Here is a 16,537-nt window from a genome sequence, read left to right on the forward strand (position 1 = left end):
GATGTAGACCTGAGAAAGGATTATTGATATCTTAGATACTGTTGCCGTGGCAACGCATCAAACTTTATTATTCTTTGTTGATGCTTTTGAGACTCTTAACATACTTGAAATTGCATGAAACCCGACAGACACATCACATTTATTAGACAGTAGACATGTGCAGAGTTTCAGAAACGGGCATGGTGAGAGCAATTAGAGAATAATGTTTAAGTTTAAAAACAGCCAGAATGGTTGTTTAGTCAAAAAAATTTTTTTTCCAAATCATACATAGTGTTATACTGCCCTCTTGTGTTCAAAATCAGGTAAAAAGCGAAAGTAAAATAAGGACGTCTGCACAATTCATTAAAAATGGTGCAGAGTAGAGTGAGCTTTTTCAATTAATTCCTATGGAAGTAGGAATGAACTAAACAACGTTCGCTCTGTTCTGCTCGTCCCTCACCGTGGGCGCGCAGAGTTATGAATGCCCGTGCAGCCGTGAGCATTTTAGTTTCATTTTAAAATTAGCGCCATTTCGGGGGACGTATTACTTTAATTTATTTAACAAAAACACAATGTTGTGTTTTATTGCGAGTGTACACAAATATAAGTAAACACTTTGACGTTTGAATGATGTCCTGTATGAAGAAAATGACGGAGTATGTTTCACTGTTCAATCGCGCTGAGCCACCCAGACCCCCACACACACACTGACACACACACACACACACACACACACACACACAAACACACACACACACACACACACAATAATAAAACATTCAACCTAACATATACAAATTACACTGCTATGCTGAAATAGTCAGTAGTACAATTTGTATCATTCACAGTAAGCACCGCTCCACTGTGATTTTTCCAAGCACATTTTTGCAAAAGTGAAGAGGATGATTTTTTCCGTCGATATTGGAACGTGAGTGAAGTACAAAGCCTGTAATAAAGAATAGTTTAGCATCCAAATACATCGCAAATGTTGCAACATTTAGATTCTAAAGAGAGATTTACGTGAGCCTAACACCACTTACTTTTACTTTTGTTTTAAATTATTTCATTTTGGCTTTATTATAGTTATTTTTTTATTCGTGTTCTGTTCTGAATATCATTAAATTTAAAGGATTTGTTGTGGAATATTTTGAGTGTATAATCAAATAACACTAAACCGTCACTAGGTGTCGCCAGGCGACCGTCTTAATGAGCGGGTCATTGATTCATTCGTTCAAACGATTCGTTTGAACGACTGAGTCATTCATGAATGAGACAGATGTTTATGGATTGGTCATTGAATCTTTGAGTCAACCAATTTGTTCAAAATGCTGAATCATTCAGTAATGAGAAAACACGTTGCTGTGAGATGCAATGGTTCTGCTGTGATCTTTGTTTAACTATTTTCGCTGCTGAAACAGAAGAACAGTCAACATTGCATCTAAAATGTAAGTGACTTGACACGTGTGTGTGTGTGTGTGTGTGTGTGTGTGCGTGTGAGTGCGTGCGTGCGTGCGTGTGTGTGTGTGTGTGTGTGTGTGTGTGTGTGTGTGTGCAATCAATCCCAGGTAAGAGGCATGAATAATGAGAATTGGACTTCTAGGAGTGAGGTTAATATTCCGGAGACGGTTCCCTCGGATTGTGAAAAGGAGGCGGCGCGGGAGTGGCCAGGCATTGCGCTACTTCTGTTTCAAAGTTTAAAACAATGCTAATATCATTTTTTTGAACGATTTCATTACAAATGTTTATTTTATATATTTATAAAATATTATAAAATATAATAACTATGTTTTGTCCTATTAACAAAAGACAGGCAATGTACTATTAACAAATGTTAATAGTTTTTTAAAAGTTAAAATGATACTTTATGCATTTGTTTTGTGTCAGATGATTAACAATATAAATTAAACAAAGCTTAAAACAAACAAAATAATAAAACGAAAACAAAGCTTGAACATTTTATTTAATTGAAAAGCCTTTTTGAAATAAAATGTGTTTTTTTCCCTCTGAAATAGCAAAAGCATCGCACACTTAGCTGTACCTGCTCTAAATAAATAATAGTATTTAAATAAAAATACAAAATCGAAATAAATAAATTATATAAAACAAAATCAAATCAAAGAAAATAAATCTTATTAAAGTTATGCAGGCACACATTTAACAATAATTTTCAAGTGACAAATAAAATCAATCAAAATTCCTTACACATGGAGTTAATCCTGACGATTCCTGAGGCGCCTTTCCTCATGACACTCGCTTTTTTTTTCGAAGATATATTTTCTTTGGTTTGATTTTGTTTTTGTAATAATTTATTTTATTTAGTTCGATTTTGTATTTTTATTGAATTACTATTTTTTATTTAGAGCAGGTACAGCTAGTGTGTGATGCTTTTGCTATTTCAGAGGAAAACAATAATTTTATTTAATTAATAATTTTTGTTTCAGTCCACCATATAATTATGTTGTGTTTGATCTATGGAAAAAAGTTAGTTGTGAAATGGTTGAATATTAACAAAAGTTAATAGTTTTTTACAAGTTAGAATAATACGATATATATATATAAACAAGCCGGTGGCACCGCCACCCCGGTGCCTTTAGGGTTACTGTGCATGACGGGCAATATCGTAACTCCGCTTTGACCTTTGAGAAGATGTGTGCTATAGAGCTTGCATTGGTGTGGGCTCTGCAAAAGTGTGTGTGTGTGTGTGAGGCGTGATTGAACAATGTAGACATATATATATATATATAAAGGCACCGGGGTGGCGGTGCCACCGGCTTGTTTATATATATATATATATATATATATATATATGAATATAGCTGCGAGCAGCGATGAAGGGCCAAAGCCGGCGGCACCGCCACTCCGGTGCCTTTAGGTAACTAAAGGCACCGGGGTTGCGGTGCCACCGGCTTGGGCCCGTAATCGCTGCTCGCAGCTATATTTAAAATATTGATTTCTGTCACTGCTGTGAACTGACCACTGCATAGAATATGAAAAATATGAATATCTTCGTGAGTCAGCTGTCAACAACAGCTGTTGCAACAAAATTCACCAGCCATGGCACCAGCACAAAAACACAATCAGGAAAATATCATCTAATTATTATCAACAAAACGTTGAAAATATCAAGATATATTTGTCAATACTGCACAGCCCTAATGTACGGTATTAATTTTGATTTCTTAAGGTCTTAAAAAGGTCTTAAAAAGCCTTAAATTTGACTTTCAAAAGTGTGCAGGAACCCTGAATATAGCTAATTACATTGTGTACTATTTAGAAGTGTGACTTAAACCATTCATGATCAGATGTGCTAATTGGCCTGAGTATTGGAAATTAATATGAAACCAATGTAGCTTGCCAAGCTACTGATGATTTAAATATGCTGTCAGAACTGCACAAATAAATGATTAGTACCTTTTCATATATTTGTTAAAAAAAGAAAAAAATATTGGAATATTTATCAGATTTATAAATAAAAAAAAGAATAACTATTTTTCTGACAACTTTGAAATTTAAATATATAGAAATTTATTGCGTGAAATTTAAATGTATTCAATTCAGTCGACTTAATTCAGTTCAGTCAAGTCGACTTGACTTAATTGAATAAATTTCACACAATTAAATAGCAAATATCAACTAAATGAACCATTGAAACAAAATTATTGTGATTTTTAAACAGCTGTGTTCACCAACGTTTTGTTTATTTTGCCACGACAGAAAAACAGTGACAATAAGAGTTAAGCCTGAGCAAATGACAATTGGCAGATCTGATTTATTATTTGTTTAAATATTTACTCAATTAAGTACCTTTTTTGTTTTTTTACCTGTTGATGAAATGAATTGATTTGGTCAAACAAGCCATCCTTGGATTTTACTGTACTAAAGACAGAGAGAGGAATCACAAGGAGGGTGTGTTTGATTATTGCCTCTGCTCACTTTATGGCTTGTGATTTGTATTTCCTTTTTCAAACATTAATTTTAATTTTCCATACACTGCTACTTGTTGTCAAAATTAGCTTGTTACAGAAAAAGCTACTCTTGAAAACAGCTGCGCTTCTGTTTAACGTCTGAAAAATGTAGCATCTGTTTAAGTGTCCCTACATTCAGTTAGCTAACCCCCAACACTAAACCGTTGTGTATCTTTTTTTGCAGGATGCAAAACGTAGTTGGGAAGATCTGCAGAACTATTTACACAACGTGAGTGCAGAGAGAGAAAAGCTCCAGGTCGCTAAACAAGGTAGAAATACACGTGCACCACCTTAAAGACCTCAAATGATCTGCACTGGCCACTCAACACGTTTCTCCTGTGTCCATCTCAGAGCTGCAGAATAAGCTGATGGCTGTGGAGAGTGAGATGACCACTAAAAGCAAGGAGATCCAGAGTCTCCACAGCAGCCTGAAAGATTCACTCTTCTTCAAGGAGCAAGAGCAGCAGAAGGTCATGCAGCTGGAGCAGAAGGTCAGGCAACTGCTGGAGGCAGCGAAGCACTCCATGCAACCTGACGACCAACTACAGGAACAGGTCCAGGTACATCTTACAAGTCACTGTACACCTCAAACTCAACAGAAGCACGTCTGCATGGTATATCGTTGCTGATCGACACACGATATTGTCGTTTGCAGGATCTTCTTAATGAAAACAAAACGATGAAAGTTCAGATTGATAATCTTCAGTCTCAGCTCAATGCTCAGGTATGTGTGTGGACTAGTGGACGAGGGTGAATCTGTCTCTGCTTGTTGGTGGACATTAATGTTTGAGTCGTTTCGTTTTTTCTTTTAGGCTACGACAGCATCACATTTCGATGAGCTTCAAAAACTGTAAGTGATCGCCTCAAAGCTTACTTGTTTTTTTAGTTTCGCTTAGAGGCTTGTTTCACACTGCACATGTACGCAGTTCATATATATTTTGCCACCCATTTTAACAAGTTGGGTTACAGTATTCACACTGGCGGTGCATAGCAGAAACATAGCTGCAGAAAGTATTGAAAATATATTTTTTTTATGATATAGGCATTAGAGGTCTGCACGGGCTTTAAACTGAAGCCCGAACCCGGCCCGTACCCGCGATCATTTAACCCGACCCGACAATTACATTTACATATTAAGCCCGAACCCGACCCGAACCCGAGGTCCATTCTGTTTCTCACAGCAAATACCATTTTTTCACGTCTGCTGTCTGTCTGTATTGTGACTGAAATAGCGCGCGAGAGCGGTAGCACATGCGCAAAATAGTTTTGTGATTATAAATGATATGATAAAATAAAACAAATAATTAAAAAAATTATATTTATATCATTATCATTATATTTGAGAGAGAGAGCCTGTGTGTCTGTGTGTATGCACATATTGCACATCTGCGCACGTATGTACTTTCTCTCTCTCGCGTGCTGGTCACCACAACACAGCAAGAAGGCAAAGCACACGGCACGCAAACTATATATAGCCTATTTAGTTTTTCCTAGTTAAACCCGACCCCGAGGCTGTTCATTAAACATTAACCCGAACCCGACCCGAAATCCGCACATTTTTCGGGACCCGTCGGGCTCGGGTCGGGTAGCAGACCTCTAATAGGCATCTATAAAGTAACTTAATCTACTTATCCATTTTTTTGGGGGAAAAAAAGCTTGATGCAGTTGCAGTGACAAACAGATATAGAACTTCATATTCAGTAAATCTGAGGGAATTCAAATGGTTTAAGCAGTTTGAAGCTACACTTTGGGGTTTAGATTCCATTCCATGTTGATTAATTACCATTTGGATGTAAATGTAAATTAGTAATCAAGTTTGTAATCATTCTCAGTGGCCAAATATGGGCAGCCATTACATAATTTATAGCGATTATTAAATTAAATATTTATATTGTAACCTAGAGATCTGACAGCAGAATGTGTTTATGTAGCTGTCGAACTTGCTACACTAGTTTAATGTTTAGCTTAACGTTCTTGATCAGATGCTGTGAAAGCCTGTGATAATTGGTTTTCAGTTGCGGAGTTGTGAAAGCTCTTTGAAACTAGCACAGCTTGACAAGCTACTTTTAAAGGTCAAATTTAACACTACCATTCAAGGTTTGCCTCACAAACATGAGAAATGTATCTATACATAGTTCCCACAGGCCAATTAATGTCACGTGACCTCCCCGGAGACGCCATCTTTGAGGGCATAAGCTGCTCTGTTTACAAAGTTTTACTTGCAAATTTCGAATATTTCTTTCGGTTTATAATGTTACGAAAATCATGAAGAGACAAAGTGGGAGAGATTATAAAGAGACTCTATTAACACAAGACAGAGAGAGGTACAATGCGAAAATTTCAGTCATAAATGCTGTGGAGGAAACACAGAGCACTGATTATGCAGCTTTGCCTCATACAGTATTATCATTATGTAACGTTACGATTATCTGGTATTTTATACACGTGAGCAATTCCGAGCCTGGAAATCACTGGAGGCGTACAATCAGTTTGTTGAGGGTTGGGTTGGTGACGTTTGCTCAAGTGCAATCAATGGAAAAGTAGTCATCATAGCGAATGTATGTAGCGTGATGCTAGACTATCTGTCATAGCCATAGCCTTCACAACTTAATTCCTGTTCCCCTTATAACAGTTATCGGTGCATTCTGTAATATGCATGTACTTATTTGTACACTGAAGAATAGGGTTGGAGGAACGGTAACGTTACATGTATTCGTATTGAACCGAAACTGTACGGGCGTCACGGTTCAGTGCATGAATATACACGGTATAAAAATAAATAAAACTCGCGTGCAAATTAATGTAATGCGGAACTACTTTATACGCGGGTTCTTTAGGGACAAAGATCGCAATGCTGGAGTGTGTGTGTGTGTGAGAGCAGTGGAAACTGTTGTTTTTAATACCTCGTCATTATGTTAATAGGACATCATTCAAACTGCAAAGTGTTAACTTGTTTATTATCCTCGCAGCCATAACCTCCGTCGTTGTTCTGACAAAAGCTTAGTCTTCTCACATTCATGAAGTCTAAAGACGGCTATACTGTAAAATCCAAATTTATTTGAACCTCTGGCACGATGTGAACATCCATTGACCCAGCAGGAGATGACCATTTTTATCACGAAATTAACTCATTTCAGCTTCTTCTTCTAATATTCTGCCCGAAACATGCCCACAGAAATGGCGCCGGGTCGGCAAATGCCCGTATGTTGTGACGTCATGTGGGAACTATGTATAGAAAGCTTGAAATGTCTACCAAACCAAATATTCTCTAATTATGCAATCCATATGAAAGGTGCATTTCTCTCTAAAGGTGCGTCCACTGCAGAGATGACGAGTCCGCATCGGCAAGTTCATCTTTGCAGCTGACACTGATTCAGAAAACACTAGTTTATTAAAAAATTATTTAATTTCCCCTTGCTATTTTTTCAACACATTCATAATCATTACTTTTGCTGGTGCTTTGTGGCAAGCTTTATTCATGCGCTTGATAGTGGGATAGGCTATAGGCCTACATTACGTCGTTATACATTAATGCCATATTATCGTTTAGTATTTAGTGATTCAATTAGTATAAATGTGCGATTAGTCGACTAATTGCTTAAATGAACGACTACTAGTCGACTAGAAAAATCTTTAGTCGGGGGCAGCCCTAAAATATTGTGAAATGTTTTTTACAATTGAAAATAACTTTTTTTTAATATATTTTAAAATGAAATTTATTCCTGTGATCAAAGCTGAATTTTCAGCATCATTACTCCAGTCTTCAGTGTCACATGATGATTTACTGTTCAAGAAACATTTCTTCTCATCAGAATTTTGAAAACAGTTGTGCTGCTTAATATTTTTGTGGAAACCGTGAACATTTTTATTTCAGGATTCTTTGATGTATAGAAATTTGAAAAGAACAGCATTTATTTGAAATGGGTTTTCTGCTAAAGTCTTCTTTACTGTCACTTTTGATCAATTCGGTGCATCCTAGCGGAATGAAATTATAATTGTTTAAAAAAAAATAAAAAAACAGCAAATAAAACTGAAACGCACTGTAAGTAGTAGTATTTAACCAAAGAATTGAACCAAAGACTTCACTTTGAGAAGTCACTGAGTGAAAGCATGATTACGCTTGCAGTGTGAAACAGGCCTGATGCTGCTGCCGCATTAAAACCACAGCTTATGAGACCGTACAGTATTTGATGTTTATTACACAGCTATGTGGAGTGGGATTTGGACCAATTAGACCTGCTTTCTGCCAAAACTTATCACTTGCTGCTTTATCACACCTCACATGGTTGGGACACAGTTTAAGGTGGTCAGCTGTCTTAAACCTCATTATACATTATCCTGCATGTGTGTCTCATTAGGCTGGCTGAAAAAGAGCTGCAGAGAAAGAGCCTAGAAGATTCTCTCAATGCTGAGAGGAGCAGCGGCGCCAGCAGGGAGACCAACATGCAGGCAAGTGACACCACCATTGTTTTAGCATCGGTTTAACTGAAGTTTGATTTCTGCTGTGTAATAAACCCGTGGCTCTCTCTGCTCTCTGCAGGCCATGCACAATGAGAATCTGACATTGAAGGCTGAGCTCCAGAATCTGCAGGAACAGATTTCTGAGCAGGTTAGACTTCAGTTGCTTTTCTTTCCACGAATACACTTATACATGTAAACTTTAACGCACATGTCGTATCTTCTCTTTCCCCAGGTTGTATCTGTGGATCAACTTCAGCAGGGGTGAGTGCATTGATAAGCAGATGGTTAGAAATATTAACATTAAATAGTGCACACTAGTGCTGTGTACTGATAATACAATTCTGGCCAATACCGGTCCAGTTATTTTCATGCTATGGCCAATATTATAAATTAATATCAGTAATTGATTTTTAGGAAACAATAATATTTACATATTTGTTCTTTATTACATTTATTTTCTTTGTTATTATTTTTATGATTACTTTGTGTTATATTGCAAGTGTATCTAAAATAAAAGACATGAAAATTAGCATATGAAAATCCACGTCATGGATTTTGTTTTTATAGACGCACTTGTGAAATGAAATGGAGATTCATAATGAAAGTATAATTCAGAGCTGAAATAAGTTTATTTTGCATTTCTAAGTAACACGAACGCACAACTTTGTGTGGAGATTGGACTAAAATTTAAGCTCTTCCTGCCAGTAATCTTTAAGTATATAAGTGGTGACACATTGTTTATTAAAGATTATTAATACATGTTTGTCATATTATGTGTCCTTAGCCTTCAGCACCGTGATGAGAAGGTTAGAACGGTGGAGACTTTACTGGAGTCCAGTCTTATTCAGGTGGCCAATAAGGAAGAGGAACTAAAGGTGAACAAGACAAGAAAATAGTTTATATTTATATTAGTTATAATAGTTTATTATATATATATATATATATATATATATATCTATTTAAACTAGCTAAAGAACCGTAAATTCTCATTTAACTGCAGTTAAATTATCAATTTAAATTTGTTGTATTGAATGTACCTTTTAATGTTTTTTTGTGTGTTTTTACAGGCGGTCATAAATAAGTATGAAGGTTTGAAACAGCAGCTGGAGGCAGTACAGAAACAGTCCACAGAACAGGTAGCAAGCCACACAAAGACATTATATGTGGAGGAGAGAGTTGTTCTGTGTTAAATGCCTGCCAAAGCTGCCCACTCACATTCTTCCTGTTTCGTACATTTTTCCAGACATTGTCAGAAAAGGCCCTAGAAAAGCTACAGCAAAAGTAAGTTACATAGTCACGACTAGAGATTATCATCACTCAACTATTTCTTGAGTGATAAAATGTCAACTTTCTATTTCTATCAGGATTCAAGAGAAGGATGAAAAAATTTGTTCAGTTGAGGGACGTTTACTGTCAGCAATGGACGAAGAATCGGAGAGAAAGAAGGCAATAGAAGTCAGTCTGTGCTGCATGTTCTGTTCATCTAGATGCTTCATTGCTGCAGTCTGTGCTCATCTATTTGTATGATGGATTAAAGACATGCAAATTTCTCCACAGGATCTACAACAGCAGGTCGAGACTCTAAACACTGAACTTGCTCAGCTGAAGAGCAGAGAAACTCAGGAGTCAAACTCAGACTTGAGCGCCAAACTTCAGGAGCTTCATGCTCAGTATGTATCTCTCCTCTCATGCGCCTTTTTAATTGTCAGTTAATTCCAGATTGAAAAATCAAATGGCATCTTTTTTCAAAGTACTTGTTTTTTCTTGTTGATTATATGGATAGTTCAGCCATGAAACTCTATTTGCGTTCTGATTTGGTTGTTTCAGTGTAACGCTCACAGCCAATTAAATTTTCGTATTAATTACCACTTCCCTTTATAACCGCAATGCATCAAAACAAATTCAATAACTATGCAAATTTTTATTCTAGCTGCCCTCCTCCCCAGCACCACCTGCCTAGATCTGCTATTAGGGATCTAGCAAAGCATGTTTCCATTAATTTTATGCTCTGAGCATTTAGTGTAGTTGTTCTGCAGCAGCATATACAGATCTAGTCCACCAAAACCAAGCCTTTGTACATTCATTTACATTAATAAAATGTGTTATAAACTATCCCTAGAGTTGTCATGACTGAACTATATTTTTTAACATGAGTTTCATGTTTACTTGAAATGCAAAGTCAAATTGAGGGGAAAACTTAGCTATTTTGAAATCAAAAAAGAAAGGTAGATATTAGGTCTGCCCAATAAAATCTCAAAATGGTATTGCGATAAATTTATGTTGATGCATACTCATACACACTTTTCAACATTTCAATTTCAAATGATGTAGAGCAAAAATGTTGGTAATATTTTTGGCCATATTGCCAATAGTAGAGACTTCCATTAGTTCAGTTCCATTAGTCGTTTCCTAAAACGAAAAATACAATGAAAACACTTTAAATGATATTTGAGAATATACATTTTACAAAACTTTTTGCTGAAATTGTGATGCCAATAATAGCTTTTATCTGAAACATATTTTCTTCTTTTAGAGCTTCTCAGAAAAATATCGGTGTTGAATTATTTAATATATATTGTAATCACTGGATGTAACCCTGACAGATCAACAATGCATATGTATATCATAGGTTAACGGCCAAGGATCAGGACGTTGAGAGACTGCAGAGAGAATTGGAGAAGGAAGTGCAACAACAGCAACAGGTGAGAATGATGAGAAATTCATAACACATGCCACAGAAACAACTATAACAACCTGTTAATGTAAAACATTAGTCTTCCAAGTAACTTTGCTGACATTTTGATATTCATTTTGCATTGATATAATCAATCTTTTTTCCCCAAAGCAAACCGTTTCAGCATCTCCCAGCCAGGAGTTATTAACGGCGTAAGTCGCATTCAGTTATGATATATGTTCCAGTATACTAAAGGCTCATCACAATGACATAATACACACATCCTGTTCTGTGTCTGTCCTCAGGCTGTCAGAGAAGGACAAGCGGCTATCTGAACTTCAGGACGAACTGCTTGAGTTGAGGGAATCGGTGGAGCTTCACCGTAAGAAGAACAACGTAAGTTGAGTGAGGTTGAGTTTTTTTTGCTGCGCAGCTCCAATAGAAGAGCTTAAGCTTTTCTTGTCTAATGCACATGCTATTGAGTATGTAAAACAGGTGACTTTAATTTGAATGGCAGCTATTGACCAGATCCTGTGCATCCCTGAACCTTGTTGGAAGTGCGTTTGTGATAATTATGACCTGGAAAGAAATATAGTGCCAGTTTCTGCATCAGAGGTGTGCACTGTGCAAATTTAACCCCATAAGAAATTAAAAATACTTTTGAAAATTTGTAAACTATTTAAATATACATAATATTTGTTTATATTATTTAAAATGTAAACTAAAGTGTTCAGTATTTTCCAGAAGGTCATAATCAGACAGAAACATACTGTCACTTATATTCCAAAGCGACTTATGTAATGCAATTAATGTCAAGCGCACAAAATACACATAAATATACACACACATAGCACATCAGTCCTAGCATTGCCTAACTTGACATTGCAATCGATGTCTGTTTGGTTTGCAGCTCTCCTGATTTTCCACGATTTTAGCAGTATTCCACCATCTGTCTTTTTTGCTAGTAAATGACAGTCTTTTTTGGTCTTTTTTTTTTAGTAAATGACAATAAATGTTGCTCAATGTAACAAGAAAATACGACTCATACACCGATGCAACTTTTCATTCTCCTATCTTTGTGTTTTTTACCCTGTGTGACTTTTTCCTGGAAAATACAGTACACCCACGTGAAATTTTAATGCCTGTGACTTAAAAAAAGATTTTACATAGGGGTGTTCCCCCATCGTAGAGGCAGCCATGTTTAGATATGTCAAGCTGAATACTACTCACTTTATCTTGATACTTTGTCCCCACATTGTCAGACACTTTTTGTTGAAGAAAGAAATTGATCAGCTAATAGGGTATTCTGAAATCGGCAACTTTGGCTTTTGTGATGCTACATCCACACCAGTAGGTGTCAGTGTAACGTCTCATATCGGCCACACAAACTAAATTACCAAATACAGCTTCAAGAAATATAATTGTTTGTCTTGTTAGAAAACATTACATACAAAATTCCACACCAAAGCTGATATCAGTATGAAAGAAAAACACTGAGAATAATTGGGAAGTCAGTCCTTCTCAACCACAGGCCTTAGCAAACTTCAAAGGGGACTCCGAATTATTGAAATTAAAACAAAATAAGTATTAAAATAAGCTGAAACAACTAGAAAAAAACAAGATATTTCTTATTTAATTCACTCCCTTAACAACTTTTTTTTCCCAATGTCTTGATATGAGGAAAAAGTTATGTAAATTGATAAAAGTCTCCATGGGCATTTTTATACATTTCATGAATAAATATTGTCCTACAGTAGTCATGCATTGATTTAAAATATTTCATCAAGTGGAAATTGAGTAAAAATCCTTATTCAGTAAATCATGGTAAAGTTATGGGAAAAGCCATCGAGTCAAAAAAGTTAAGAACCACTGGTTTAAAACTCAAAAGTATGTGTATTTCGATTTGTGGGGTGCTTTTGTGGAATGGTCTGAGCAGTTCGATCAAACAAAGTGTTAATATGTTGCAATTCAAAAAAAGGTATAAAAGTTTTATTTTTGATAAGTACAGAAGTGAAGAAGTACAGAAGGGTGAATGATAATTCATTATGGTTGTAAATGCAGTTTGATCATGTTTTTTGTTTATGCTTTTATTTTTTTCATTATCTTAATATTAAGATAAAGTATTATTTTAATTTAGCAGGTATTTTTTTTGTATTTAAAATGTTATGTTAGATTAATCTTGTCTGATTGTGAATTGGTTTGGGTAGTTACTGGGGGTAGGTCTTGATAAGCCTAGGGCTTCTACCTATCCCTTTTCGAACAGTTTGATTATTATGCTAAAAAAAAAAAATTATTGTTGTTTTTTGTGTTTAATTATTTGTATGGATATTTCATACGTATTGTTGTCTTTATTTATTTTATTATTATTTTATTAATTGTTCGAAATAAAGATTTAATTCATTCATTCGTTTAGATGGTCAAGAAAGACTCGTGTACATCAGCTCAATACATTTTTTTTTATTTTATTTAGATATTTATTTATTTTGATATAATGTTATCAGTTTAAATAATCCTGCATTTTCCACCGCTTTATAGCTAAACATTCTTCATGGCACATTTTCTTTTTCCCCTGTGACGATTTTGCTCACTGTTAGGGAATTTAAACTGTTTATTAACATTCATAAACCATTCAAAATGGCTAGGCCGTTGCTCGCTTTTTGTGGTTTGAATGTCTATGTAAATCAGTGGTACATGGAAGTACCTTGGTTGGGTCTTGGAACTGTACACATGGTTCTATACATGAATGGGACAATCATTTGTTTGGCAAGAGTTTAGGCTGAACTGAAAGTGGTGTTTCTCTGAAACTGACTAGGAGCTACGGGAGAAAAACTGGAGCGCTATGGAGGCGCTGTCAGCCACCGAGACCATACTTCAGGGAAAACTCACCAAGAGCGCCAAGGTTCGCACCACAACTCCCAAACTACTTCACTCTAGAGTCAAATCAAAGCATCTCCAATAAGCCATTTATTGACCAGTGAGGTTCTCATTCCTAATTAACTTCTTCATGACTGGCTGCATACTCATTTCATAACTCTGAACTGCTCAGCTGCATGCTACTAATGCGCTATGTTGAATGCTGAGAGCTGTAAAAATATTCAAACCTGTGAACGAATAGCTTTGAAATTTGCCCAGAAATTTTGGCTGGATCTTGCTGTTTTAAATTCTCCTGTGTGTGTGTGTTTATAGAATTGTTTTAAACAAGACACCTGAAATGAGTCTGCAGCTATTTTTATTTATTTATTTATTTATTTTATTAGATTAGGAGTCATTTTATGCCCAACGTTTCATTTGATCATCCATTCAATTTCTTCTTTTCAAGCATGCTGATCAGCACCTGATTCCCACTATATAGTCAGCACCAATTTATATCTTATCACAATCTATTAAAATAACTATTTATGTCATGACAACAGCAAAATCGGGAAGAAAATGATTAAATCTCGAAGATGTACATCTTGTTCTCCATTAGTTGGGTTGCATCCATCCAGTTTTTCCCCTTTCCCAACACCTTTTATGGTCTCACCATCTTTCTCCTCCTGCCAGGTGTGTAGACCAATCAGTAATCAGAAACTCCTGCCCCTTTAGCTTGACGTCTCCTACTGGGTTGGTCAGTCGGTCATCTAAATGTAGCGAGCCATTTGAGTTGACGCCTACGTCACAGCATAGAGAAACCAGTGGCTCTATAAACGGTCCTGAAGCTATAAACTAGCCTTGCTTACATCATGAGTAATTCTACTGTGGCTCGGCCTGCTGTCAGTAGTCATGAACTGTCCAGTTTGTCGACATCTGCTCTTAGTCATCTCCAGCTGTACGAATCCCAGGCCGGCACCTGCTGTACAAACTCAGCATTCGCCAGACTTCTGTGCTCTTCTGTGGATCGCTTCAGTTCCATTTAAATACATTCTAAAAATAATACAAAAGTAGTTTTTTATTTGGTCTTTAAAAATTTAGACTTTTTATTGTATTAATGCACGTTCGAGATCTTCTATTGAAAAACAAGCCAATTCTTTATTTTGGAATAACATGCACTGGTGAATTTTTCACATGTTTAATCAAAACGTGATAGCTTGGTAGTCATTGTTTTAGCATTTTTATTAAAGGGATAGTTCACTTTGAAATACATTTTTGGTATGTTTTAGCTTACACATTAAACATGATTTAATGACTCGTAAATGTAAGTACACATTGATGGCCTAAGACACGAAACGAGCGGTTTGTGTGAGAAAACGAACAGTATTTATATCGTTTTTACCTCTTAAACGATATAAATACTGTTCGTTTTCTCACACAAACCGCTCGTTTCGTGTCTTAGGCCATCAATGTGTACTTACATTTACGAGTCATTAAATCATGTTTAATTTGGACTTCTCTGTGCATGCTCTTTGAGGTGGTGACCATAGACCTGCATTATATGACTGACAGACACGAACGGTTTGACCTAAAAATATCAAAATTGAGACTTCTGCGGAAACAAAGACACCTACATCTTGGATGCCCTTGAGGTAAGCTAAAACATACCAAAAATTTATTTCAAAGTGAACTATCCCTTTAAATCTGGATACATTCTGGTAGCTAAAGCTGACTAATCGCAATCCTATCAGTTCCCAATGTATAGAATCTCATACTTTTGTTCAAAGGGAGGATAGTTCACCCCAAAATAATGAAAATTGTCATCATTTACTCACCCTCATGTTGTTTGTTCTTCTGTTTTTTTTTTTTGTTTTTTTTTGAAGACTGTTGGTAACCAAACCATTTTGGCAGCCACTGACTTCCATTCTATGGACAAAAAAAAAAAAAAAAATCTCAAAATATCTTTTATGTTTCACAAAAGAGAAAGTCATAAGGTTAGGAAAGAGAGGAGGGTTAGTAAATGATGACGGAATAGCCAGTGGTTGCCAAAACTGTTTGGTTACCAAAAGTCTTCAGAATATCATCTTTTGTGTTCTGCGGAAGAATGAACATGAGGTTGAGTAAATGATGACACATTTTATTTTTTGGCTGAGTTATCCCTTTAAATATCCTGTTTTTCTTGTCTATAAATAAAATGTAGTATATTTCCAGTGTATATATAATCCAGTATGTTTTCAGAATCCCATCTCTTTGGAAATGCAACACATAAAATGACTTTAAAGGCTAATATTTGTTTGTTTCCTTTGTCTAGGTGAAATAGCAATGTTTTGTTGTATGTATAGTGAGTTATAATCTTCTAATGTTATTTTAAGACAATTGTTAGTAGTTTATTTTATTTGTATACGTATAGAAAATAGAGGTTTAGAATGAGTTGTGGTGAAAAAGTGGACCTGTATACACCAAGCAAATATTCATTTGACTACAGCTTTGTTGTGGGTTTTTTTTTCATTTGGTTGTTTACATTGATTGTTTACACCAATAAGATATAACTTAATTTAGTCAGGGATTGGTTTGGGATATTATCCAGGGCAAAATAGTATAATTTGTG

The 16,537-nt window shown here is 35.8% G+C and overlaps 1 protein-coding gene across 5 annotated transcripts in view; it reads left to right on the top strand.

Annotated features, from left to right (window-relative positions):
- Positions 1–16,537, top strand: part of ktn1 (kinectin 1) — a 73,661-nt gene that overhangs the window by 43,762 nt on the left and 13,362 nt on the right. For 2 of the 5 annotated variants that reach the window (XM_056245466.1, XM_056245469.1), the window contains exons 10-25: positions 4,129–4,213; positions 4,296–4,504; positions 4,600–4,668; positions 4,757–4,794; positions 8,303–8,393; positions 8,485–8,553; positions 8,638–8,666; positions 9,190–9,280; positions 9,473–9,541; positions 9,649–9,686; positions 9,770–9,860; positions 9,963–10,075; positions 11,035–11,107; positions 11,251–11,291; positions 11,385–11,475; positions 13,892–13,978. In XM_056245466.1, the coding sequence (XP_056101441.1) occupies positions 4,129–4,213; positions 4,296–4,504; positions 4,600–4,668; positions 4,757–4,794; positions 8,303–8,393; positions 8,485–8,553; positions 8,638–8,666; positions 9,190–9,280; positions 9,473–9,541; positions 9,649–9,686; positions 9,770–9,860; positions 9,963–10,075; positions 11,035–11,107; positions 11,251–11,291; positions 11,385–11,475; positions 13,892–13,978 (1,284 nt within the window). Of the gene's footprint in view, positions 1–4,128; positions 4,214–4,295; positions 4,505–4,599; positions 4,669–4,756; positions 4,795–8,302; positions 8,394–8,484; positions 8,554–8,637; positions 8,667–9,189; positions 9,281–9,472; positions 9,542–9,648; positions 9,687–9,769; positions 9,861–9,962; positions 10,076–11,034; positions 11,108–11,248; positions 11,292–11,384; positions 11,476–13,891; positions 13,979–16,537 lie in introns of all 5 variants that reach the window. The other 3 variants (XM_056245467.1, XM_056245468.1, XM_056245470.1) reach the window with 2 other exon arrangements.

Source organism: Rhinichthys klamathensis, unplaced genomic scaffold (assembly GCF_029890125.1).
Source record: "Rhinichthys klamathensis goyatoka isolate OS25496 unplaced genomic scaffold, OSU_Roscu_1.1 h1tg000032l_1, whole genome shotgun sequence".
Classification (NCBI taxonomy): Eukaryota; Metazoa; Chordata; class Actinopteri; order Cypriniformes; family Leuciscidae; genus Rhinichthys; species Rhinichthys klamathensis.